Source organism: Musca autumnalis, unplaced genomic scaffold (genome assembly GCF_047663935.1).
Source record: "Musca autumnalis isolate F117 unplaced genomic scaffold, ASM4766393v1 scaffold_5, whole genome shotgun sequence".
In the NCBI taxonomy this organism is placed as follows: Eukaryota; Metazoa; Arthropoda; class Insecta; order Diptera; family Muscidae; genus Musca; species Musca autumnalis.
This window is the reverse complement of record NW_027412088.1, coordinates 211,315,805-211,343,700: the sequence shown is the minus strand read 5'-3', so window position 1 is coordinate 211,343,700 and position 27,896 is coordinate 211,315,805. Positions and strand designations below refer to the sequence as shown.

Sequence of the window (27,896 nt, the reverse complement as noted above, 5' to 3'; positions counted from 1 at the left end):
CTTTGTAATGATTTAAAGATAAAAAAATTTGTAAAAGTGAATGAATAACAATGGAACATTTTTTTTATTAATTTTCTTACAGCTGTATGGCGAAGATTCCAGTGACTATGATTCTGTTGCGGACGATTTAAGTTTAATGCGTATAAACGCTCCTAATAACAATTTAGCAACTCACATGAATAACTACATCAACGATCACCAACAACAAATGCATCAACTTCATCATGATCAGCAACAGCAACAACAACCACCCTACCATGAATATCATCAGGATCACTCTCAGCAACAACAACAGCAACATTCACACAATGGTAACAATAACATTACACATAATGCAAACAATAATAAAAGTAGTTTATTGCAGCACATGTTTTGCCTTCCATTAAACTAATCTTATAAATGATAAGCAGACAGACAAACAGACAAGTACAACAAATAAACGAAAATCTCGTCTGCAAATGAAAACATACATATTTTATGCAAAATAATTATATAAATAAATAATATTAATACTTTTAATGTAAGATCCATTACCACTTTAACCGCTCAGAGTCTATGAAAGACATTAAAATATTCAAAAACAACACACACACATTTTTCTATTCGAAACCACAACCACATCCACATCATACTATATATAATATACAACGGATATGTATTCATAAATAGAAAAATAAATATAATTTGAAGGAGAAAATTTTTAAAAATTGTAATGAAAAGACAAATGCAAATTAAATAATATTACGACACAATAACTCTGCTAAACAACACTGATAATGAAACTCTTTGCCTGGAAAATAATTCCGTTAGCCAAACTATATTATATACCAGTATTATTTAAATCAATTTAAAACAAACACTTATCGACGGAAGGTTTAATAACTGCTGCTGCAACTATATTTCCTTATTCGGAAGTAAACGAAGTTTACATTTTCCTAGAAAATGCCCTTTTATTTTATTTTGACTTTTTAAAACTCATCAAACCACAAGGTTAGTCCCAATCTACATTAGGCAAATTTACTTGCGGCAACTTTATGCTTGTAGGAGAGTCACGTAAGGGGAATGGAAAAGGAATAAAATTGCTCAAACTGGCAATTCCTTTTATATTTTTCGAAATTGACATTGTTTTCATCGTTTGTTTGTGTATACACAAGAGAAAAATTTAAAAGGGGACGAGAAAAATTGCCCAGAGGGAAATGATCTAATGTATATGGAGACTTGTAATAATGACCAGGGGCCTAATTCTCTAACCCGTTATCAAGCGAGTTTTTGTTCGAAGACAAGTTACGAACGTTCGAAATTGATGTATTCCCTTAATCGGGGGGTACACACCGACAGTCAACTTTCTGGTAAATAAAAGCATTTGTTTAGCTAAAAATATTAGACTTGGATATTAACGAAATAGACCTCGATGACTGTCAGTTTTGTTGGTCATTGTGTACTATGAATTATACGACCGAAATTATTTAAAAAAAGTTATCGATACATACGGTTATCGAACGGTGAAAACGTATGGTAAATACAAACAAACAAGTTGTTGTGCGGCAAGTTTCTTGTAAAAAGAAATGAAAACATGAAAAATAAATATTAGAAAATTGTGAAAAATTAGAAGTAATAGTGACCCGAAATAAATTCCACGATGTAATAATATAAAAATCGCATTGGAAAATATATTTTTAATTTTTAAGAAACAGTCCCTTTTTGTCTATTTTTCTTACTCATTTTATTGGAAAAAGTCATTAGCATATGATTTTGTTTAGTTTTATTGAAAAATCTTCCATTAAAGTTCGTTTTATGCCACAAAAATAAATATTACGACAGCAAATGTGTGGCGGGCAAAAACTCGCAAGATTCCACTCGAAAGTGTAATCGATAACGGATGCCGTAATCCAAATACTGAAAATATCGATCGAAATAACATGATCACGTATGCTAGAATTAGGCCCCAGTAGAGTGAACAACTGCAATATTTACATTGCCAAATAATGAGGTGACTTAAAGTCTATGCACATATTTTTTTTTTGGGAGAGATACTTAAAAAAAATTTATATATTTTTAATTACAAATACATATACAGCGGAATTTTATGAACATCCTATTTGTCTAATTTAAGCCAAATTTTGATCTAGGCATGCAAAATTGCATATTCCCGATTTTGAGAATATTCTATATTATTCAGTGCCTATTTGAATTTGGAACACTTCGGAATTTTTTATTTTAATTGAATGCATTTATTTTGCATATGCAAAGGTAGTTGTTTACAATCCAATTTACCAAAATATGCATAAATATACAAACATTCAAAAGTTAATGGGTTTTGATCTAAGACCATCCTAAGCGTATATGCATTTGCCAAGGATTCCGCTGTCTATAAATAAATAACAAGTATGTATTTTGTTCATACAAAAATATGGAGATTTCTGAGTGAAATCGGACAGTTTTTCAAAAAGAGGTATTTGATTTCCTTGAAAAAGTCGAATTCTGTAAAAACTTATATGCAAAGATATACATAACTTCTTTAATATTGGTCCAATTTGAAAAAATCTTGTATTGTAGTTGTTGTTTTATTAGCTATTTAGTAGAAAATAATGCACTGGGGCCTTAGATGAAATTTTTGCGATTTAATAATATAATAATTTTTAACAAAGATTATACTCTTCGATTTTCTTAAAATGATTTGTATTAAACTGCGATTAATGTCAACAATTTTAAGTCCTTTTTGGTTGTGGGATTCCTTTATATCAGTGTGAAACATTTGTTAAAAAATACAACTTTTCAGAACAGACAAAAAACGATTTATCTTTTGATACATCGGTGTTAGGGTAAAAGTGTAAAAGGAAATTATTAGGGAATTGAGTACATCTATGTATATTAGTAATACATAACATATTAATCTTTCTCCCAAAGTTGTTTCTTATAAATGAGTCCAAACTGTCCCAGTTAACTACTACCCAGTTCGGATATTTGCCGTCAAATATTTTTTCCCAAAAGGAACATTTAATAATACAGTCGAACTTCTCTGTAACATAGCAGTTGGGGACTGACCAATTACTACGTTATAGAGAAACCGGGGCAAAATGGCTAATAAGTAATTTTAAAGCAATGAAATGAAACTATACTTACTTTTCATTGAAAATTTAATGTATTTTGAATAAATTTTATTCTAAAATCGTTGATAAATGAATTTTGCTTCTCCTTTTTAGTGTGAACATCTATAAAAAGAATGTTGATGAATGTGCTTTGTTTCACACTTAATGTGTTAACTAAGAAATGGGATTACCAAGCAGGACTATAGGAAAAGTTTGGAGTTTCAATTAACTGATATAATTTCGCATATGCATTTATCTATTGAAGTGCGATATACTAGTTACCAAGCTTTGCCTTCGTCTGCCACAAAAACATCCTAATTCGCCTGAAGATCGGCTTAACCACCCGTGAAACGTAGCGTAATGGTTGGATGCGTGGGACTTCGGTAGACTCCTAATTTTTCAATGTATCTCTTAGGTCATGAAAACCTCAACTCGAAAGCGAATTAATTCCACCTGTGGATTAAAAAAAAATCGTTATAGAGAAATATTCGTTATAGGGAAGTTCGCTATAGAGAGATTAAAATAGGTGAAATGGGTGGGAAAAAGTTGTGTGTTTCAATTTGTATTCGTTATAGAGAAAAATCGTTATAGAGAAGTTCGACTGTACTTTTATCGGTTTATTACCCGCGCTGGTGTATTTCTGTAATAATCAATTTCGATGACTACCTGAATTGTGACGAAGATATCAAGTGATAATATAGCACTCACTGATGACTAAATTTCTTATTGATTAAATAATATAACTTATATACTTTTAGACTTGAAATGAACGATTCTACTATACACCTCACCTCTTTGTTTTTTGACGATTATGTATGTTCTAACTCTTTTCATTTTTTTAAGGTTGAGATGAGATTTTTATAACTGCTCACACTGCCTTTCCCGAAATCCCAGAAAAATAATAACTATCAAGGGGTCTATGTACTTTTTGTGAATTATCGCTATTTTTACAAGGGATCAGAATTTTGTTACGAATTATCGAGAATTACTAATTATCGGGGCACGAATTATCGCTATTTCACTGTATATTAAATAACTATAAAGCAAATAAAATATGACTATGAAAATGCAAAAATACCCCGTCCCCTAGAAATTTATTTTAAAAAAAACTTAAAAACCTCTTAGCAATTATTGCACCAGCCGAACAATAAACTAACTAAATTGATAATCAAATAACACAGCTCGGGAATTATGTGAATGGACATCCTAGCAGCATAACCTACCAAATATTAAAGTAATATTTTCTTCAGAAGATGATTATCTAAATACGAAAGAGGATTTGAATTTGAGTAATACATTCAGTAATACTCATTCGGGCATGTTCTGCCATTCACCTATGCACCTCACGTGTATCGAACACACCTGAAGCTGTTCTGCAACACACTTTACACCTAGTTGGGGTGTATTCCTCACACTGTAATTTTGATAGCGAGAGCTGAGTGTATCCTTATTTTTTTTAAAGAAACTAAAAGCAAATTTCTACAAAAAACTGTATAGGACTAAAATTTAATGTGCGAGCATTTAAATAAAATATTTTATTTTCTTAACAAAATATGGTTTAAAAATGTTTTTTTTTTCTTAAAGTACCAAATTCAACATGTAGAAATACAGAAACGCAATTGCTTTAACAGGTGAAGTGGATGTGTGATGTTAAATGGATGCACGGTGAATTCCAGAACATGCCAGATTTTTTTCTATTTTTCATTAAATAGCTGATAAAACAATAATTATTATTCAAATTGTGAGTATTTCTTTGCATATATTTTTTACAGAATTCGATAATAATTGCTAACCATTTTCAAAATCGAAAAATTAAGATGTTTAAAATAAATTCCTTAATAAAACAACAAAACAAATGTTAATAAATGTAATCTTTTGGGAAAATAACAAATGTTTCGCACTGGTTGGTATAAAGGAAAAATTGTATTGACAAATTAAAAAAAAAAATAGTAATCATTCGAATCCCACTACTAAAGAGGATTTGACATTTTTGTAATTACGGGTAGTTTAATACCATGGTACAATTATCCAGGTAGTGGTATCGTAAAATTTTGAATATGTTATGTCAAAATGTTCTTTATGTTGTTGGGGAAATTACAACAAAAATAATTCTTTTATAAAGGGATTTGACATTTCATATGCGAACAGTTGGTGTGATACCACAATCTTGGTAATTGTGCAATGGTTGAATACAAAAAAAAAAATGTCAAGCAAAACGAAGAGTACAACCTTTGTTAACAATTGATTTTAAAAATTAAAAAGCGAAAATTGCTTCCAAGCCACTGTGCAATTTTTTTCTATTTTTCATTAAAAAGAAGTTATGAGCATTTCTTTTGCATATAGTTTTTACAGAGTTCAGCCTTTTTAAGGCGCGATATGTCTGGAACCGTTACTAAAAAAACTGAAGATATACTAACATGTACTGCTAATGAAATAAAGGAAATCAAAAAACAATTTTTGAAGAAGTGTTCGATTTCACTCAGAAATCCCCATATATGTACATATAGGGTGACTTCCGAAACGTCAGTTGCTTTGTAGTCGTGAATGAAACTAGGGGTTCTTAGATCGAGTTCTATACTAGAGTAATTTTACGAAATTGTAGTAGCGGGGAACTCGATCTAAGAACCCCTAGTTTCATGCATGACCACAAAGCAACTGACGTTTCGGAAGTCAGCCATACAAATTTAAATATATGAAACATATTGATTTCTTTCTTTTTGGTAGCGTGAATTATCCACAGAAAGACTACTGATTCATTTATCTAAACTATTTTTTACATATTATTTTACTCATACTACAACTTAAAATTCTTATATCTCTCACGTTACATTTTTTCAAAACATTCCTCGTGACAGCTTGATTTTGCATATAAATTCCAAACATTGTATGATTTAAAGCTCAATTGTTGTTATTCTCTGATCCACTTTGAACAGCCTAACAAAAGACGTTGCAAAACTGAGGTTGAGTTGTGTAAAAAACTACTACTTACAAACATTGTCATTAATTATTCAGGTTACCATGCAGTCAAAATTAGTTATTAATTGTTTCACGAAAATGTATAATAATGAAAAAAAAACTAAAAAGTTGCTTTTTAAATAATAGGGTACGGATGAAAAAAACTAAAAAAAAAATATTAGCGGTTTTCACGAATGCTTGTACACATACAACTCTTTTATATGCACTTGGGTTTTTAATAAACTATGAACGTCTTCATTGTGAATATTTTAAACAATCTTTTATTACGCTTTTTCTTAAATTTTGTCTTTCTTAGCCTCCATTCGTTTAATATATTAATTTTTCCACCACAAAACACCGACGTAAAATTATACTCAAAACAAAGTGACTGCAAAATGATCATTCGTGAAAACCGCTATGGTTATTTGTGTGGCTCTATCCGCTTTGGAAATATTTTCCTGCAAAGACATCAATTTTTTAATTCCCTCTTCATGAAGAAAATTAATACAAGTTTAATATTACAATAGCTTATTAAAGACGTGGACAAAATACGAAAAATTAAGATACAATTTTAAGATCGATATTTTACAAGTTATTAATATTATTATAATTATTATTATTATATTTCCATTGTGTGTCTGTATTACTGTGAGGACTTCCTTTTTTATATAAGCACATACGTACACTACCTTTATATACACATTTAAAGAGATGAACAAAGTAACTGAAAATCGATCTACTATTACAATGATAATTGACACAGACATTAAACATTTCCGTCTCTATATACATACATATTTATATAAGTTAAGTCGCCTATAATGCAATGACTTGGAATAACATTCCCTTTTCCCAGCACTCGTAAATTCATATGTACTTATTATCCTTTCTATATGTTTTTGTTTTTATACATACTTCCTCGAGTATTATGTTCATAAAACGTTATTCCGTAATTAATTGAGAAGCGTCATACCCGTTAACAAAATTATGTGTTGAGATATTGAACATCATTTTATTTTAAATACATATACATATAAACAAATTCTAAAAAAAATGTGTTGTTTGTTACTATGTTATTAAGAAAAGTAAAATTAAAACGAACATTACTTATTATAGTTAAACAGTTTAGTAAAACGGGACAGATACAGACAGAATAAAGCACATTCTAAAACATTTAGTATTGTTAAATTAGACAAACCCTCAAATCGTTTATTGGATTGACGTATATTCCGAATCGCGCGAAGCGAAGAAAACATCAAATGAACATTTCAACTAATGTATAGGAAGAAATGGTTGGACAACAAAAAAGATCAAAATGTTTAGAGTATGTGTGCAAGCTAATTTGTTTAAATAAGTCCCAATTGTCTTGACGTTGAGCAGAGAAAAATAACTATGAAATATTTGTGGGAGAACAAACGAAACGAGCAAAGAATAGTTTTGAATAACAATTACAATTGTTTAATATAAGAAACACAGATTTTTATTTCTTAAATAAAAATACAACTAAATAACAATTACATTTCATCAAATTTGTTTTATTTGAACGAGGAGCAGGAGGTTCTCCTAATTTTTATTATTGATGGGAATGAAAGGTTGAAAGCGCACAATTTTTGAGAAAATTAACACAAAAGGAATGTCCCTAAGTGTAAGAATTAAGGATTGTTACATGTTTCTTAAGGACTATGGCCCCAAAAATATGAATTTCCTTCAAGAAATTTAGGCCTTATCAAACAGGACAAGTTCGAACTGGATCAAGATCACACCAAATTAGAACGTTAGAGCGTTTTATGGCTTCAGAATTCATAAACAGAGCAAACACCGGAATTCTGTCGATACCACTACAGTATATTTATAGATGACCAGTTACACCAAGACAACAAAATTCTTTTTTTTTAAACTCTACCTCCTAATTTTTTCCATTTGATCTAAAACCCTTATACATGAAATTTTATGACGATCGGTTAACGTTAACCCATATCAACCGAGCGATATTTGTTTCTATAGTAATTTGTATGGGATCAAAGGTGCATTTTCACGAAAATTCTCTAAAGGCCGCAATTATAGTTGTGGATTTATGAAAATCGGGCCAGATTTTGATATTGCTCCAATATTCATATATGGAAATTATAGGTAATTTGGGCCCTATAATATACCTATTAGTAGAAATCGTTTTTTAGCCACAACAATGAACTGGTAAAGTTTTTTTCATCGATTTCATAATTGCGGACTTTAGAGCATTTTCGTAAAAAAGCACCTTTGGTCCCATTCAAATTGCGTTAACCGATCGTCATTCGGCTGGAATGTTTCATGCCTCTATCAAAAACTTAATACCAAATATCATAATGAAGCTAAAACTTTCAATATACCAAAAATTGGGATATACGGTTCTATGGGGACTATAAGAGGGCGTGTGACCTATACCGACAAATTTCATATGGAATGTTTTATATCCCAAGTGAAGACTAACCACCAAATTTCAGCCATTTCGGTGGAATATTAAGGCCACAACGTTCAAAATACCGAAAATCGGGAGTTACCGTTCTATGGGTGCTATATGAAGGCGTAGACCTATACCGACAAATTTCATATGGAATATTTTATACCCCAAATGAAGACTAACCACCAAATTTCAGCCATTTCGGTGGAATATTGAGGCCACAACCTTCCAAATACCGAAAATCGGGAGGTACCGTCCAATGGGGGCTACATGAAGGCGTAGACCTATACCGACAAATTTCATATGGAATATTTTATACACCCAACGAAGACTAAATACCAAATTTCAGCCATTTCGCTGCGATAATGAGGCTAAAACCTTCAAAATACCGAAAATCGGGAGATATCGCCCTATGGGGTCTATATCAAAACCTGGATCTATATAAACATTTTATTGTAGAAATATTTCTTAGCATGTGGAGCACAAAATACAAACTTACAACCGATTCTGTGGTCAAATGGGACTAATATATTCAAAATATCTTAAAATGACGCGTACTATATATGGGGCGTAATATGGGGGCTCTACCAAAACGTGGACCTACATAGCCCGCTTTCAATACCAAAAGTCCTACATACATATAATAGATTTTACCAAAATTTCATCCACCTACTTCAATCCGTTCGGAAGCTAGAGTGATTTCCACAGGCGGACAGACGGACATGGCAATATCGATGTAGAATTTTACGCTGATCAAGAATATACATATGTATGTATATCGTTTGTGGGGTCTACAATGGTTATTTCGAGTAGTTACAAACGGAATAACAAACTTAATATACCCCCATCCTATGGTGGAGGGTATAAAAATATGCAAAATCTGATGTCTAATTATAATATATTTTTTTCTCCCATTTGCTTTGGAATAAAAAATAAAACGTTAAGATTGGAACAATCACATCGTTGATTCATGGTAAGGGACATGGTTCATTTAGTCCCGGTCCACACTAGAGTGAAATTTCGATAAAAAAAAAAATTAATGAAAGTATGCATTTCTAGATCGAGTTCCATAGTAGAGTAAAATCATAAAATTGCTGTAGTAGGGAATTTGATCTAAGAACGCCTAATTTCATAATTTTTTTTATAAAATTCACGCTAGTATGGACCGTGACTTAGTAAGGTTACCCAGAAAGCAAATTTAGGCCTTTATCTTCTTTTGCTGTCAAAAGTTTTTTAGCGAAGAATGCACAAAAAGAACAAAACTTTTTCTCACAACAATATTTTGCAAAAGTTTGTACAAATTTCTACAAATTTTTGAGTTATCGTACAGACCTATTAACAAAGCAACTGACGTTACGGAAGTCCGCCAGTATGTATGTGTTATTATGATGTATAACTTAAATATACATATACATACCTATACAGGGAATTTCCCTTGGGGAGTGCCCATTCTTTTTGTATGTTAACATTACACATACTTTCATTTACAGTTTTCTTTTAATCATTGCACGTAACTTTTATGTCACGTATCAATTATCTGGCTAGTTTCAAACATTAATTTAACTTAATCACGTTTCCTTTGGAATAAAAAAATTGAAACGTTAAGATTGTGATTGTGACTTTATAACATTGAATCGTGGTAAGATTATTCACATAAAACACATTTCTTTACATACCTTGCAGACATTTTCTATCGCGTAAGGATAATTCGCGATCCTCCAGGAAGATCAAGTGACCTCGCCTGACAGTACATTTAGGCTATGGTGAATTTAGCAAATCCAGTGGACTTAAGTTGTCATTTTTATACAATAAATGACAAATAAATCGAGATAATGCACTTAATCACCGTTTAAGTGTATAGTATAAAAAACGTTTAAAGATCTTCCGCGTATTACCTACATAAAGCGGGGTACACACGATCAGTTTTGACTGTCAGTTTTGCTCAAATAATCGGTTGCTTGCCAGTGTGGCCGTTCATTTTTGTCAGTCATCAGGCAACCACAAAATATTTTGTGGTTGCTGGACGGTTGGACAGTTATCGATAATTCCGAAAAATCGACAGTCAAACCTGATCGTGTGTACCCCGCTTAAAGTAAAGAAAGGTCTTTGCACAATCGGCCCGGATCGATATGTCGGAAACAATCACCTTTTCGCACAACAACCATCTTTTGTATATATCTAACAAGCAACATTTTAGTTTGTTGTCAAAAACAAGCAAACAAACAAAAAATCACCTTCCGAATTTCCCAAGCATATTCTTCCGATTTCGTTCCGAATTCTGATCGAAATCGATCCGATTTCGCTCCGACATTTCGTGCCGAAATTATGTCAACCTCTCCATACAACTTTCGTTAAGATATCGTTACGATTTCGGATTCGATATCGGACGTTTCGTCCGAATTTTGTTCCGATTTCGATACGATGTCGGTACGATTGGTTTGCTGGGTAAGAACTCTCTAGTAAATCGTTACGTCTCCAGTAAATCATTTGTTACCCGATTTAAAAAATAATAGCTTATTCAAAATATATTATTCACCGCCGTAACAGGAAATGGAATCAGTAGGAATCTCTTGTGAAAAAAGAAGATATGCCCGTTTAAATTTGAAAATGTAAGAAAGAAACCCAGATTTTCACTACTTTTGCCCTTATAAAACAATAAAACGAAGTGACCCAAACAAAACAAAGGTATTGTTACGAATGTAACTGATAGGTTTAAGTTAGTTTAGTTTAATTTCCGTTAATTTAAAAATTTGAATTATAACGTAAAGTTTGTATTACGCAGTTACTTTATTTAAGCAACAACAACAACCATGTAGAACTCTCTTCATCATTCTAGTCGTTACATTACCTTTTGTTAATGTTCTTTTGTTTGTTTTGCCATAATAATGTAATTATCGTATATGGGTCTATCTTGTATTGCCACTAAACTTAAGTTGCGTTGTCAGTTGTCTGCGCGACTGAGACGAAATGTTGTACCATTAATGTCAACTCAACTGGGTGGTCGATAAACATGTTATCGATCAGTATTTTTTCAAACTAGTGACCTCTATTCGCCAAAAAAAAAAAAAAAAAAACATTTTAAAAATAATTGCGCTTTGGATAACTCTTTTGTGTATTCTGGACTATATTTTATTATTTTGGCTGAGTTTTCGAGCAAATTTGGAAAACAACCCAAGATTGGAATATAACCTGCCCATTGAATCTTCGGATCGTCAAGTTTTATTTGCTGTCCCAAAAAATGATAAGTTCGGTGGAATTATTTTTTGATGATGAAGAAAATGTACAGGACATTGCATCTATTAGAAGAAATTTGAGGGACAAGTCGAATCCATTGGAATTGCCATCTGCACTGTAAGCTGATGATCATATGGAAAGATCTGTATAATCAGTAAATTATTTCAGGTTTAAGGCGTATTTTCGATTGCCAAAGGATGCCGTAGTTTACGTTGTGGAAACGTTAAAGGATGACTTCAAAGTAAGTTACAGATCAACAGCAATACCCCCACTTTTAAAAGTGTGCGCAGCGTTGCGATTCTTGGAGGACGGAAGTTTTCAAAAGTCCCATGGCAATGATTTCAACAATTGCATGGCTCAATCTACATTGTCGAGAGTATTGAAGGAAGTTGTCCACTTGATAGAGGACAAATTGTGCCAAAATTGGATCGTTTCGAAGTTGACAGAGGAGGAAAAAAGGCAAAATAAAAACCATATTTATTCAAAAACGAAATTCCCTGGTGTAGTTGGCTATATAGATGGAGGATGTTCTTCATTTGTACTTAAACTGAACCTACTGTCCTACTGTATTTGTCACCAAATGTATTTGCAAGATTTGCTGTTGTCCGCTCCAAAGGCGATAAATTCACTTATTTTGGTGGACCACCACCAGTGTCGTTGAAGTTTATTTTATTTTGAGGCATTTTCTTTTTCAACATTGCTTTAAAGTGAATCCAGACTCTGCCACTCTTCAGGTGTTCGTGTTGGAGGTTCATGGCTGTTTAAACTGTCCGAAATGGACCTCCACGCTTCATCCGCTGTGGCTTTGGTTTCACCAAAAACCCGAAATCCTCGGGCTATGTTTGGATTTTCACTCAGTTTATCAATTAGAATTTCGAACTGTTGCTTTTTCGTTATTTTCACCATATTGATACTCAAAATTAATTAATGATGCAAAGAATCAATAATTGTTAACAAAATGTTTATTTTTCCTTCTATTTTACTTCTTGTTTCTTCGAAAATGTTCACTGCAACTGAAAATTGGTGGTTGCTGAAAAACAGCCGCTTCGTCAACTGAGATTCGCAACTTCAGTTGAGAGTTGCCATACGTGAATCAATTTTGACAACTGGCAACGCCACTCAACGATAATTGTTATCGATGATCGACCCCTTAGTTCATACTTCTTGTATTTCGTGTAGTTGTTTGTTGTTGTAGTTACGTCATTACTGTGCTTGTATGTATGTGAGTATGGTTGTTCGCTTAGTGCGAATGTGCGTCTGTGTGTTCGCTGCACAGATTCGAGAGGTTGCCATATGTTCTAGATATTTCTAGACCAAGGAGATTTTGGGTATAAATAGAGTTACGAATGGCAACATTGAGTAGTGGTGTTTTAAGCGTTGAACTGAACAGATCGGTAAAAGAGTAGCTGCGTGCTAACTAGAGACTTGCTGTGTGCTTAGTAATTAAAGTCGGTTCTGAATAAGTGTAATAAAGTAAATAAAGCATTGTAGAAACGTAATCTAAAACGAACCCTGTTTTATTTGGTACAAATCGTATCGGGGAATAAAACAACGTCTACACGGAGATTAGTTAAATCTAATTCCGTAACAGTATTTTCGTTGTCCATGGAGCCCAACACGATAGAATTTTGTAACAGAACGCTTGAATATTTTTTTAATTTTTTGGACTTTTGTAGCACAATATCATTTATAGATACTTGCCGAAAAATTTGCGCCAAAACTGCCTGAAGGAGCATTCCAATACTTTTGCTACATATGTACTAGAGAGTTCTTAATTATTGTGTTGGCTACAATTTTGGTGCGTGTTGGATCGCAAATCTCAAAGGTTTGGCTGTTATATGCCAAAATAAAAATGTCAATAAAAAAAACTTCGGTTCGATTTTCGTAGTAGATATATGGTCTAGTGGACTTTTTTGCTCAGTTCAATCCCAGGAATCAGAAACGCGAATCGCACCGGCCTAGTATGTATGCAAGTCAAAATGTTCTTTATGTTGTTGGGGAAATTACAACAAGAATAATCCATATATACACTCCGGTTCATCTGAATAGAACCAACCAATATTTGCCTACAATGTTTCACATATGCTTTATGAAAAAATGTCAAAATATTAGCATGCTTTAATGGTTCACCAGGATAGAACCACCCTAAGAATTTACACAAATCCTTTGTCGGATGTGGTAAACTTTTACAAAACACTATTTATAATTATAAATAAAGGCCGTGAGTGTTGATTGCCAACAAATATTGTGCAAAAAATATGTATTAGGCTCTTGGAATTTGATGAAAATCGAAGCTTAGAGCTCCAAAAAATATTCATATGAAGAAATCGGTAGAAACAATTTAAAAAGTCAATTATGAATTGAATTATGAATTATGTTCAAAATGTTCAAGACTACAATAAATGTACAAAAAAATCACATTTGATAGGGTTTATGAGTCCGAAACAGAGGAAATATGGTAAAGATAACTCAAATTTCTGCAAATCGATGGGTTCCACCTAGTTTCGTTGGCTATGAACATCTATAGGTCTAACAAATAAAGAAAATCCCACCGCCGAACGCTTTATTGACCAATTAATTTTTTCCTGCTATGTTTTTTTAGACAGACCTGAAATTTGGAATTTAGATTAGTGTGTAGGATGGAGATATGGAGGAAGTTTTGGAAATGCATACTTATGTGTTCCAGAAGTGTTAAGTGGAACTAAATTTTGAAACTTTTGATATTTGTTAAAATATACAACTTAAATTCTGAATTTTAGTATTAGCATCCCTGTTGGTGTGTAGAATGAAGATGAGAAAGAAATTTCGAAAATTAGTGCTTATATTGTAATAAATTTGATATCGGGTGTAGGAATAGAGGGGAATTCGGAAATTTGGTATTAATTTTGGCGTTTGTGGGTAGGGTTAAGATATGGATGTGGTTGTGGAAATACGTACCATAAGTATACGAAAAGTACTAAATGGTACTCAATTTTGCAGAAATATGTTCCATAGATAGAGCGGGCAATGAGAATCACGGGATGTAGGATTAAAGCCGAAATTATATAATTTGGAATACTAATATTAGTGTACGCATAGTACTAAACGGTAATATACAATACGTTTTTTAGAATTACTAAATTGTACTACACATTGAAGCACCGATATGAATGAAGTGGTAAATCTAGCTCTATGAAATTTGTTATGAGAGTCACTGTTGGGATTAGATCACAATGGTTATAAAAAATCGCACTTAAAATGTATGGCATGTTTCTACATGTAATGCCATACATAAGCATTGGGCGAACAAGTAGGGATAAAACTAAAATTTTAGATAAGGTTGTGGGTTTGAACAATTGTATTGTATTGAATTGTATCATTCGTTTTAGAAAGCATTATAAAGTCCTGAGGACAGAAAGCCATAAATTGAAATACCTCGCTGCTGATTTGCAGGAGTGAGATAGTCCGATTTTAGGTAGTAATACAACAAAACATTCACTGTACGAAGTGGCGGGCACTTTTCTAGTATTCTATATAATATTAATGATAATTCAAGTCAAAAATAAAAAGATTTTCGTCTTCTTCACGCAGTTGTGACACAAACATTAAAATGTGATTATCTAGAAATGGGAAAATGGCGTATGGAACACTTAAGCATGACGATATGTTGGTTTGAACCCGAAATCCATTTGAAATTTCGTGACGGTTGGTGAAAATTGCAAAGTTTACTGCGACTTGCAGTATGAGCGACGAAGTGTATAGAAAAATATGTACTTTATTGTTATATGTACTTTATGGTTTAGCTACTACTTTGCATCTCTGATTTCAGAAATTGATAATGGATTTTGAATCATCTTTGCCAATACCTAGACGCGCCTATCTATGGGTTCGCGATGAGCCAGCAAACTTTCAAAAGTTTATTTATCAAAGCCAATCCAGAACTAAAACCTCATTAGAGAGCAGTGTTCTCCTGAATATTATGCCACCGCAAGACGTCTTTATAATGTGTGACCTTTACAGCAGTATTTCGCCACAGCCAATATTATCACCGCATTTCCTTGTTGCGTGGAATTTTGATTCTAATAATTTCCCACCAATGCAAATTCTGCAAATACCGTATTCGCCGAATTCGGGTGACAATGTGTCGGGCTGTCAATTGCAGAATGTACACATTTTTAGCAGGCCGGCTAAAAAGAAGGCGATGTGCCTTTTGGCGAAACTCAGATATAAAAAATTATGGGAAACAAAGCGGCCGAAATTGACCGACGATGAGGAAAGGGAACTGACTGCCACAATCAACTGGGATTACTGTGACAGCAATCGATTTATGGAAAAGGTAAATAAAATACAATATCTTAGGGACACTTCGCTAGAGAAAATATCGAGTTAATATCGAGAAAAACCAATGAATTCGGTTAAAAATATTTTGTATTCCCTCCACCATAGTATATAAGTTGGTTTTTCCGTTTGTAACGCATTGAAATGCTTATTTTCAATCCTATAAAGTATACATATTTTTGATCAGGATAAACTTCTGAGTCGATATAGTCATGTCAGTCAGTCTGTCGAAGTCAAGATACAAATTTAAATTTTTAAGATAGAGCTTTATAATTTGGTATAGAAGTTTTTATTATATAGGTCCAAACTTAGTTTAATCATTGAATGAATGATTGATGAATCATTCTTCAAAGTATGTTTGGACGATCTATGTATGTCTCGTAGAAATATTCCCCCTTATTACGGTTGGCGTAGTCGTATGCATTCAAATGTCGTAAGCGTATTCGTAGTTTGCATTTTTTATATGATGAAAAATTATATACTACGAACTTTTTTTTATTTTACAGTATCATATATCCATAAAATATCGAAAGAAACACATTCATCATTCCCTGGACGGATTTCTTGGGATATAAATAAAATTTATTTTTTTTATACGACAAATCGGTATCACGTATGGCGTTGAAATGCGAGGAAAGAGTCGTGACCGATTTTGTTAACGACTGCATATAAAAATAAAAACAAATCAATTTCAAAAGAATTTTTTGGCAATGATTAATGAAATATATTGGAAAATAACTAAAATAAATAAAAACTTTACTTCTTTAAATCATTTTCGTATGACAACTTTCGTGTTTTTATCAGATGACAAACTTCCTATTGAAAATCTGTTAGAGTCCTCGTATAAAGATTCAAGCAATGCAAATTTCTTAGTTCTTGTTCAAAAGATGATTTCGAACGAATTATTTTACAATAAAAAAAATATTTTTTTTTTAATTTTGTATGAGAAAAAAATTGTCGTTGTCGTAAATTATTCGTGATACCATAAAATAACCCTACGACAACGACTACGCCAATGATTGTAAAATCTGATTGTAAAAACTGTAGGGTTGGTTTCTGGATTAAAAGCTTAAACATGATCTACTAACAATTCTATTAATTTTTTTACCAAAAGAATTCTTTGATTCTTTGATATTTTAGCTTTTAAGGACGAATATATTCATAATACCAATCAGTCGTTGCGACACGTCAACTTGCAATTTTGGATACGACTACGCCAACCGTAATAAGGCTGATTGCGATGTGCAAAGTATGGCGAGCCATTTTAAGACAAATTTTGAATGTTTATGTGGGACGTACCTGAAGGAGTGGACCGATTTGGCTCATCTTCGAACTTAAACTAAGTTTGGACAAAATATTACGAAGGCCAAATTTTGGATCGAATTGGTAGATCCGTTCGAGAGTTATTGTGCGTCCATCCAGTCAAATGGAAAGAGATGGCTAAAACGACTCCAAATTGTCTGAAACAGATTTCGTCTAAACATAATTGGGGTCTAAAATAATTATGTCGATAAGGCACATTTTGATCGTATGAAAGTGTATATTTCCTTGTTGGCCTAAAGGCTGAGAGTAAAAAATGCCATACTGAAACGTGGAAATATGTTCGCAATTTTGACCACCTTGATCTTAGAATGCCAAATTTCAGCCAATTTAAGCCGAATATTTAGGTAATAATTTCCAAATACCTTAACCCTAAATTCAAAATTAAAGCAAATATATATATAACTAAATTCGGGCGGTACCGTTATATGGGGGCTACACCTATGTCCATAATTTTTGGTGCAGATTTGATCACCCTAAATGCCAAATAATAGCTAATTCGGTCTTTCCAAAACTTCAGTGTCCTATCTCAATTTTTGTGAATGATCAATTTTACCATAGTATGGAGGGTTAGCACTGTTCGTCCCGAGACAACTTTTTTATTTATTAAAAAAATACTTTTTTATGGTAATTAGGACCCACTTCACAGTGGTCCCACTTGTATGGGAAGGTGCGACAAAAATATTTATAATCGTCGGATCGATCTGATTTTTTCAGTATATGCTAAAAATAAGTACAAAATACTTTAGGCAAAAAATCATGAATATGGGTCCAGTTTTTCCTATAGCCCCCATGTAGCGATACCACCCGATTTCAGGTGTTTTTAAACTTGTATCTACATTTTTGGCCCTAATTGGATGTACTGTGGTATTTGGGGTTCCCAATGGTCAAAAACCTTCTGCGCCAAAAATTGTGGTCTTAGGTCCAGGTTTCGGTATAGTTCTCATATTACGATACCTCCCGATTTCAGGTATTTTTAAGATTTTATCAACATTTTCGGCCCGAATCGGTTGTAGTTTGCTATTTGGAGTTCTCAATGATCAAAAACATTCTGCGCCAAAAATTGTGGTCTTAGGTCCAGGTTTCGGTATAGCCCTCATATTACGGTACCTCCCTATTTCAGTTATTTTGAAGCTTTTATCTAATTTGCTATTTGGAGTTCTTAGTAGTCAAAAAACGTCTCCGACTGGTATCGTGGACAGGAAAGGAAACAAATTATTCCATTTGAGGTCAGAATATTTCATGGTAGGGGATAAAATAAAGTTTGGTGCGATCGAACTTTGCATTTTTACTTGTTTTTCATATTATATGTAGCATGATATATATATATATATATATATATATATATATATATATATATATACAAATGTAAAAAATACACTCATAAGTAGATTCCAAAACAAAAATGTCTAACTCTTAAAAAAAAAACACAAAACAAAGAAGAAACTGAGAATACAGTAATACGGCATATTTACTGAAACGACCAGAGGCATCGTCAGTATTTTTAATGTCACACACGGAAATGCAAATATATGCAGCTGGAATCAAATTTTTTGTAAACTTGACACTATTTCGAACATTCTTCAAAAAATTTGGAGAGTGGCGAAGGATGGCGAAGTTAGTAAAACTCAACTTCAATTTTTAAGACTTGGAAAAAAGATCCACAGAAAGTAGTATAAAAAATGTGATTTCCAGCACATTTTATGCGAATAATGTGTACAAACTTTTTTTGTAAAAGTAATTAAAGAACCTTGTACTAAAACTTCCATTTTGAAAAAAAATAATTTTATCCTTTAAATTTTGAGTTACTTGCCTTGTAAGAAGTCACAACCTTACTGATGTTTTTAAAGTTTTTAAGAGATCATACGTAAATGTCAACTTCTTCGGTTTTGTTTTGTTAAATACCTTTATAAATTACAAAAACAGTGCTGGAATATTAAAATATGATATGTTTAGAGACAGTTTGCTGAATTGTCGCAGAGATTTGCTGATATCGATTTTTCGATTTTTGTCGCAGGTTAGGACCAGTGTACAAAAAAAAAAAAAAAAAAAAACATTGTTCCGCAACATCCCATACGGGACAAGGGAGACTTCTCTCATATCAATGAGTGCAGCCCGATTCATATTTAGCTCAATGATATGGGACCTACTGTTTATCGCCGAGTCCGAACGGCGTGTCTTAAGACACCACTTGTGGAGAAGTTTTTCAAGGCTGAAATACTCAGGAAATGTCGCCAACATTACTGAGGGGTATTTTGCCACCGTTGAAAAATGTTTGATGTTGCCTGGCCGGGGAATCGAACCCCCGACCTTCTGCGTGCAAGGCGGGCGTGCATACCATTGCACCACGGTGGGACCAGTGTACACTGATGTCAAAAATCTACTCAAAAAATTCAGATTTTTTATTTTCCCGAAAAATGATGTTCGAATTTTCGAACACTGGCCGAACACTATATGTAAGTGTAGAAGTTAAAAAAATTGATTTATTGGATGTTTTATTGATTTAATTTATTTTTGAACGAAAAAATGAATGAAGAGTAGTATTGAGTCCAACACAACTTTTCCCCGGAAATGTGCCAGTACTGGTTCACGTTTTGGATTACCCCCCATAGAACGGTACCGCCCGACTTTAGAGGTTTATCTGCATTAACATATAGAAATGGTTGTAATTTAATACATATTTCGTCTTCTTTGGGGCTACTAAACTTCCCTCTAGAAATGTGTGAGCACTGGTCCATGTTTTATATTGCCTCAGTAGAACGGTACCTCCCGATTTTAGGGTTTTTCAGGATTTTAGCCGTACTATCCTACAGGAATGGCTGAAATGTAGAATTTAGTCTTCTAAATCATCTTCTTTATATTTTGTGAAACGGTCACATTTATTGGCAATAATTCACCAGGATTACATACTATAACTTGTTTAAAATTTTACCTTTTTCATTCATATATATTTTTTAAATTACTATGCTAGCTGTATATTACGCTTGTTTCGGAATATATATTCTGTAAAATGGTGTAAACGATTACTCTCGTAGGGAGCAATCGATTTGGTCCAAAATTTGCACATCGTATTATTATATCCAGTCATGTATCAAGTCGAATATAGTCCATATCGTCCTTCAGGTACCTCCCATTCAAAATTTTTATTTACATACATTTTTTCTCTAAATTGGGTGCAATTTAGCATTATGGGTTCGTAGTGATCAAAAGACATCTCCGCCAATACTCAAGGTTCACGTTTTGGTATAGCCTCTACACAACGATATCGCCCAATTTCAAGTATTGTACACAATTTTAGCTGACCAGATAAGGTTAGGAGATAGGTAATTGGTTTACGGAGTGGTCAAGAAAATTCACCTTAAATTGTGGGCAATGGTACTTTCGTAACGGAAAGAAAACCAAGTATTCCATATTAGTTCAGGATATTTAATGGTGGGCGTTTTTTACGTGTTTGCACCTAAATAAAGGTTTTAAAATTTTGTATGTGAAAACTATACACATCTCAAAAAAAAGAAGAGTCCAATGTAAAATACCTTAATCGCTTACAAGAAGTTACTGAAAACTAACAGACATATTATTGTTGAAGATTTTTTTTAAGATTATTTTTTTAGTTTTTTGAGTTCAAGTACAATCATGCCGACTATTGGTACATGCAGAACTTAGGAGCACTTACCCAATAAAGAGTTAGCAATAAAATCAATTACTTTCTTTCAAAACATGTATTTATAATTTGTATTATTTTTTAATCACAGGTATACATAGGATTCACCGCCTACATCTATGACTCCAACAAGGAAACTATGGTGAAATATGCCGATACCGTCTATTCCAGTCCAATATACAATTCGAGTAATTGCAAAATGTTGGAGTCATTTATTGGTAGCGTTTTGGGCGGATCTGAACACACTCTGGTGCAGGAAAAGCCTTGTTCTCAAACCCATCAATTTCACATTGAATTTCAAGATGATAAAGGCTGGAATGCTCTTGCCTCGGATGTAAGGGTTGAACAGGAGAAAATTGTCTTTAAAATTCCTGCTTATGGCGGTAGTTGGCAGGATGATGAAGACACCACCCTTGTACATATTCGACTAATAGGCTGCGAAATGTGTACTCTAAAGAAACGCATCAAGTTTTTATATAAACGTGAAGATGACAATTGCAATTTTCTAATGCCGTAAGCTGTTAAACTGCTGTATATACGCATGCGACAGATAACACTGGTCAACACGACTTTTGTTTCAACCGCAGTTGTTGTTGTTTCTAAATGAAATCGGCGAGCTATTTTCAAATCTGGTCACGGTTTTTCTCCATCAGCTCTTGTTCTTGAGATATAGCTCAAAATCGGTTTTTACGAGTTTTACCCAGAATTTCGTTATTTTCGGATACAGACAAATATTTTTTGCAGGTTTTTCGACACTTATATATTAAGAATATGCTGTACGCTCGATACAAAACGTTTTTTGAAATAATTATGGCGAATACTTATCAAAAAATATAGAAAACATACGATGAATCTTGTAAAAATAAACATCGTCATGAAGACTGCCATAGAAAAGTAAATGGCTTATGTGGTAATGATATCACTGGTAAATTATTTCCCTTTAGCAGTCTTCATGACGATTCATAGGTTATGGGCGAATCGTGGGCGCTATGAACTTTATATTATATATTTGAATACAGGACTTTATAGTAGACACCCTGAGCATATCCGGAATGCCATATGAAGCTCCTATGACTTCCCTCGATGACGTAATTACAGCTTAAAGTACTCAAAATATGCAATTTTTACAAGATTCATCGTATGTTTTCTATATTTTTTGATAAATATTCGCCATAATTATTTCAAAAAACGTTTTGTATCGAGCGTACAACATGTTCTTAATATATTAGTGTCGAAAAACCCCCAAAAAAATATTTGTTTGTATCCGAAAATAACCAAATTCTGGGCAAAACTCGTAAAAACCGAATTTGAGCTATATCTCAAGAACAAGAGCTGATGGAGAAAAACCGTGACCAGATTTGAAAATAGCTCGCAGATTTCATTTAGAAACAACAACAACTTCGGTTGAAACATTCAACTTTTTCAATTTTGTTGAGCAGTGTAATCTACGCGAAACTAACCCACAGCAATGTAAACAACAAGGTTCCAAGTACTGGACGGCAACAACATCATAAGCATTTAATAGTTATATCAAGTCAATTAAATTAGTCTAATAAAATTTACATATTTCAAATACATATGTATCTCTTATTTTGCTTAAGTCTTAAGTTTGCATTTCGCTTAGAAGTTTTTGTTTGAAGGCTCTAGCCGCAAACCGTCACATTGAATCGAATGAAACAATTGGACCGCATTTAGGTGCAATTACGTTGAGAGTATTGAGCAAGGTTCTTGCATGATTTCCTGTATTTTCGCTTCGGGTATTTCGACGTGATTAGCCAGCAACGTGTGGCGGATTCCACTGAGTTTATTGCCGCTCGATCTAGTCTGCAGTATAAATTCAACATCATTGTATAGAACAGTTGTGTCGGTGCCACCGTTAACGAATTCGGCCTAAAACAAGAGATGGAAAATGTTAGAGAAATATTGGCAGCGCGATAACTGTGTCGCCATCAACACTAGAATATTGGAAAACATGATCATAGAGCATCAGCCTGAAAATGTAATTAGTTACCGTGTCTTTGCACAATTCATCATTTATGTACAAGTTTAAGGTATCCAATTGAAGCATTATCCTGTATTGAATGCCATTAATTGTTGTCACCCACAGTCGATATTGTTTGGCCTGCGTGTATTGATCCAGTGACTTGCCGTCAATAAACAGCAAATATTCATACCTGAATCCTGGTGCTGGATCTACTCGTATAATGCATCGCGACTGTTCTATGTAAAACGTATCCTCACCAACCAATTTAAACATCCAGTCACGCCTCAATACTTCCTGTTTGAAAAGGTATGGTATTAACATGGTTCATACCCCTTTAAAAACTTGATAATCGACCCTTAGTGCTGTAGTTGATGTCAGCATTAGTCAGCTGCTGAAGTCTTTGACTAACTTCAGTATTTTACTAATGCAGGAATTTAATTTTTGATTTTTTATCAGAATATTGAACTGAGCCGATGTGCCATCAACAACCACAACAAGGGCAACTATACCTTTCCATTGACCCAGATCATGCGCCGACCTGATGTGGTACCATGTTCGAGTTCGATGCGATACATTCTGCCGTTAATAGGAGCGCACCATTTTGCCACAATGTTGTTTTTGTTATAACGCTTTTCTTCCGGCAAATGATCCAAGCTCATTATGGGGTTTATGGGCAAATTTTCTAATCTCAACGATGGAGAGAGAAATGACATTCCCCAATGGCTTCCAAATGTAACGGAATTGGAATAAAAGAAAAAAGAACAAATTCTATTAAGTGGACATAAACAATTCACTCACTTTGGACAACGAATTGATTATTGAAACGGGAAATCGGTTCATCCCAGCGTATAACGAATTTATGGTATAATGCACATTGGCATGGACACACACACAGAAGATATCCTGTTCACAGAGATACTATATTGTTTAACATTTCCCGGAGTTGTAGTGGGTGCATTCCATTAGACACTTAACAGTATGTAAATTGTTCACCACACTCACACAACACTCAAGGTCGTCACGACTATTCCTTCGCTTCGTAAACAGAAAAACCCGGGAAGGAGATAAATGTAAGTGGTTACCGCTACAGTGCCAATAAAGTACTAAAATTGAGGGCAACGCACAATGCATTACTAGAACATATTTGTTAGTTCCTCGCTCTGGATATTCGATAGCCAGTCTGCCAGCCTTTCAGCCAAATGTGCCAAATGTCGACAGACAAGGTAGAGCCATCCTACGAGTAAAGTCGCCAAATACAGTCAGCGACAGAATGGATGGCGACATACTACAAACCAGGGCTTCGGAGTCGAGCCATTTTTGGTCAGACTCCGACTCCAGTCCAATTTTTTTCTCGACTCCGACTCCGACTCCGACTCCAAAATTCACAACTTAAATTACAGTCATCTCAGTTTGAACTTTCAAGATACATTACATTGGGAGGATACCAAAACATAGACCTATATTGTTCGTTTTTTTCTCGTTGACAATACGGAATACAAAGTAACAAGCACTTCAGCATACTTCATACTTCAGAACATGTAGCAAAACCCTTCAAAGCAACTGCATATTTACAATTTTCCGAATTTGACTTATGTACCCAATGAGACTCGAAATACCAAATTACCATAATTACTGACCGGTAACACTCTTTATAATTTTTTGAGGTATGGAAAATTAACGATATTTTAACACCGCAACGTGATAGAAGACCAAAATAGCGTATTGCCCCTTAACATACACTTTCGTGGTTAAGGTAACTTGAAACGTTTATGTCAAAAGGGATCATTTTCTTCAAACCGTTAAGAATTTTGATTTGCACTTGTAGGCCTTTGCCTACATAACTCTTCATCTTCAAGGACAATATCTCGGATTCTTGTGCGTCCATAGCTATTTTTTACGTATTGCAGCACGAAATGTGACAAAAGAAACCCTTGGAAATACATAAAATCCTTCGAAGCACATATAAAGTTCCCGACGAATATTTCGATGTGTTTCAAACGGAATGACAAGTTAGTATCTTATGGTGGAAAGTGTATTTTGTCTACCACCTCAAAAAGAATACAAGTAAAACCACCGTTTAGTACGGCTAAGCCGAACTGACAATCGGAAATGATTAAATAGTTCTAGAAGTTTATATATCCATCATCCTATAGAGGTAATGTTCATAATTTAAGGTCAATTTGTTAAATAATTTTCATTCCTCAGCATAAATATATTGACAAATTTATCCCAGATGCATGACTTAATCGAAAAATCATTTGATCTCTTCTCATCGAAGAACAACAGGATATCAAAGGAATATCCACTTAAATAGAGAGAGAAATGTTTAAGTAGGTTTACTTATAGATAACCGCACACTATTCTATTATAAAAAAGCAGACTTCTTTATAAAAGACTCATGGTTCTTCAAAAGACCGAATATGTCATTTAAAAAATAGCAGGAACATCGTCTTTAAGAAGATTCTAACTTTTCTCATACATATTCAGCAAGAAGTCTAGTAGGTCTTTCGTATGATTTCCCTTAAAGTACTTTCACAGCAGACATATGTGACTTCTAATAAAAAACAACAAGAGAAGACCAGTGAGCCTTCTATAAAATGGCCTGTAAATCTTCTAAAAGATCTTACCTAAGTATATTTGGAACATGCTAACATTATTCCAATCAATTGACCCAAAAATGTTTCCGATATGCATTTTGTAGTCAAAATAGAGATTAAGAGTTTTTAAATTATGATCATTTAAATATTTTAAATTGATTGTTAAATTGATTGTTGCCCGGAGTCGGAGTCGAGCTTTTTTCACGACTCCGGCTCCGACTCCGACACCAGCAAAATTTGCTGGACTCCGACTCCAACTCCGACTCCGAAGCCCTGCTACAAACCACCACAGTCCAGTTCCCAGCAAACCAAATGTCGGATGTACGACACGTCTGAACAATTTCCGAAACAAAATCGTTCAGATTTCTGTACGATTTTTCGTAGGGGATTTCATTCAAATTTTGTTACGAATTCAGAGCAAAATGTCGGAAATAAATTTCCTTCGAATATACACATGATTTTCTTCCAATTTCGTACGATTTCAGAGCGAAATGTCGGAAATAAATTTCCCTTAGCACAACCAGCTTTTTTACAAAGTTATATTTCGAGCTACATATATATCGTGTTTGGTCTAGATTGTTAAGAACCAGATCCGGCGTTGCAATAAATACAATTGTTGAAAGTGCACACCCTTGTTTTACCCCCCTCACGCAGGGGGACTCTCCTCTCAAGCATCCATCGTGTATAACTTTTCATATAAAATCTCTCCTTAGCGCATCGAAGTCCACGAACGTCAGATAAAGGGTGGCGTTAAACTCTGCGGAGTAAAATTCTGCTGAAGTTCCTGACCGCAATAATATGCAGAGATGCCCCTGAGGGCAATCTTCCAATAAAAAACATAACAAAGAAAATATGGTCCTTGAGTGGGTTCATTTGTTCTGTGTAGTTTATTAATAAAAGAGGCGTTGGGGAAATACATTTTTACATCCGATTTTTATACGGATTCGGTATTTATTTTCGAAACCGTTCGAAAATATGTAAGAAGATTCGGAAGAAAAAAATTCCCTTACGAATTTCCAAAGAATTTTTGTCGGATTTCGTTCCGAAATCGTTCTGAATTTCGTTCCGAAATTATGTCAACCACTTCATACAAATTTCGCTAAGATAATCGTTACGATTTCAAATGCGACGAATTTCGTACCGATTTCGTTACGATTGGTTTGCTGGGTTATTGTTGTTGTTAGGGGATCTTAACGACGTGTTAGTACACACATATGCTTGTATGTGTGTGTATATTTTCCATGACTTTCCGTTGGAGGAGGGTGTAGACATATGTATGTGTTTACCAACGACGAATAAGTTGATGTACAACTCTTAGTTTGTCTTCTTTTTAGCATTATAATCGGGCAAATTAATAGTTGGTTGGTAATAATTTCATAGGGTGGAAAGGAAATGTTGGTAGCCAAATTTAGTTAATCGCAGTTGTACAGTTGTATTTGCGCACAAGGGCAAACAAAATCAACAACAAACAAACTCGACTCGAAATTGGTATGAATAAACAAATAGAAGGAAGTGTGACTTATGAAGCGTAAAATGTGTCGCGAATCTAATTGATCACGTTATATTCCCGTTATTAACATAAATGTTGTCTAAAATAATCCATGAAACAAATTATAAAAATATATTATAAAAAACATCTATAAACTGTGCTATTTTTGAAGGTTTCAATAAACAAAGAGAAAATCCCTACAACTTTCTTATGTGCTAGCACACAGGCGTGCTCAGCCGTTGAAAGTGTGTTCTATACCCTGAGAAACGAAGATGACTTAATAGAGCCCAAACAATTTAAAAGTATGGCCAAAACCCTCGAAATAGCTGAAATCAGGGCACTAAAACATGGACCTATATTGATGATTTTTTGCATAGATGGTTTCTATTTACCAAAAACTCAAAATACCAACATTTGGCAAAATTATTTAAAAAAGATATGGTTAAAACCTTAAAAAATACCGGAAATCGGGTTATACCTTTATATTAGAGCTGGCAAACCATCGATAGTCGCACCATTCGATAGTGTTGATATTTCTTATAAACAGTATCGATACTATCGTTAGTTTTCCACCGCCTGTATTTAAAATAAAAATGGTGGTTTTAAATGTCAATTACATAGCGTATACGTCAAATAAAATTCATTGAATTTATTGGCGAAGATTCATTTGACGTATACGCAATGGAAGTGACAATTGAAATCCAGCGGATCTCCTAAATATAAATCGCCATACACACTAGAGTTTTTTGTCGGGTTGACGGATTAAAAACAAATCCACCCCGGATGGCCGGATTTAGCAAATAAATAAATAAT

General features: G+C 33.7%; 3 protein-coding genes across 9 annotated transcripts in view; 2 read left to right on the top strand and 1 right to left on the bottom strand.

The window, feature by feature from the left end:
• Positions 1-223, top strand: part of aPKC (protein kinase C iota type) — a 46,339-nt gene extending 46,116 nt beyond the window's left edge. For both annotated transcript variants that reach the window (XM_073992436.1, XM_073992435.1), the window contains exon 10: positions 83-223. The gene's annotated coding sequence lies outside the window, so the exon portion shown is untranslated. The remainder of the gene's footprint in view (positions 1-82) is intronic.
• LOC141406629 (uncharacterized) lies at positions 205-22,588 on the top strand. Of its 2 annotated transcripts, none has more exons than XM_073992446.1 (3): positions 205-311; positions 15,524-16,030; positions 21,105-22,588. In XM_073992446.1, the coding sequence occupies exons 1-3, from the start codon at positions 225-227 to the stop codon at positions 21,528-21,530; spliced, it is 1,020 nt and encodes a 339-aa protein (XP_073848547.1). In that variant the 5' UTR covers positions 205-224; the 3' UTR covers positions 21,531-22,588. The 2 variants fall into 2 exon arrangements, with proteins under 2 accessions (XP_073848547.1, XP_073848548.1); XM_073992447.1 differs by lacking the exon at positions 205-311 and adding an exon at positions 9,992-10,120.
• On the bottom strand, positions 22,497-24,253 carry LOC141406630 (fas apoptotic inhibitory molecule 1). Of its 5 annotated transcripts, none has more exons than XM_073992452.1 (4): positions 24,000-24,253; positions 23,507-23,915; positions 23,025-23,291; positions 22,497-22,903 (listed from the first exon to the last, which is right to left on the bottom strand). In XM_073992452.1, exons 2-4 carry the CDS (start codon positions 23,708-23,710, stop codon positions 22,715-22,717), a joined length of 660 nt encoding a protein of 219 aa, XP_073848553.1. In that variant the 5' UTR covers positions 23,711-23,915; positions 24,000-24,253; the 3' UTR covers positions 22,497-22,714. The 5 variants fall into 5 exon arrangements, with proteins under 5 accessions (XP_073848553.1, XP_073848554.1, XP_073848552.1 ...); XM_073992453.1 differs by having other exon boundaries at positions 23,507-23,720; positions 24,000-24,245; XM_073992451.1 differs by having other exon boundaries at positions 23,507-23,720; positions 23,796-24,205.
• Between the last annotated feature and the right edge of the window lie 3,643 nt (positions 24,254-27,896).

Excerpts from the sequence above, each read along its gene's own strand:
- LOC141406629 (XM_073992446.1), top strand. The coding sequence starts at position 225 with ATGATCAGCAACAGCAACAACAACCACCCTACCATGAATATCATCAGG. Across the intron at positions 312-15,523 it reads ACAGCAACATTCACACAATG|AAATTGATAATGGATTTTGA; the intron begins GTAACAATAACA and ends CTCTGATTTCAG. Across the intron at positions 16,031-21,104 it reads GCAATCGATTTATGGAAAAG|GTATACATAGGATTCACCGC; the intron begins GTAAATAAAATA and ends TTTTAATCACAG.
- LOC141406630 (XM_073992452.1), bottom strand. The coding sequence starts at position 23,710 with ATGTCATTTCTCTCTCCATCGTTGAGATTAGAAAATTTGCCCATAAAC. Across the intron at positions 23,292-23,506 it reads TGATCTGGGTCAATGGAAAG|GAAGTATTGAGGCGTGACTG; the intron begins GTATAGTTGCCC and ends CTTTTCAAACAG. Across the intron at positions 22,904-23,024 it reads ATGAATTGTGCAAAGACACG|GCCGAATTCGTTAACGGTGG; the intron begins GTAACTAATTAC and ends CTCTTGTTTTAG.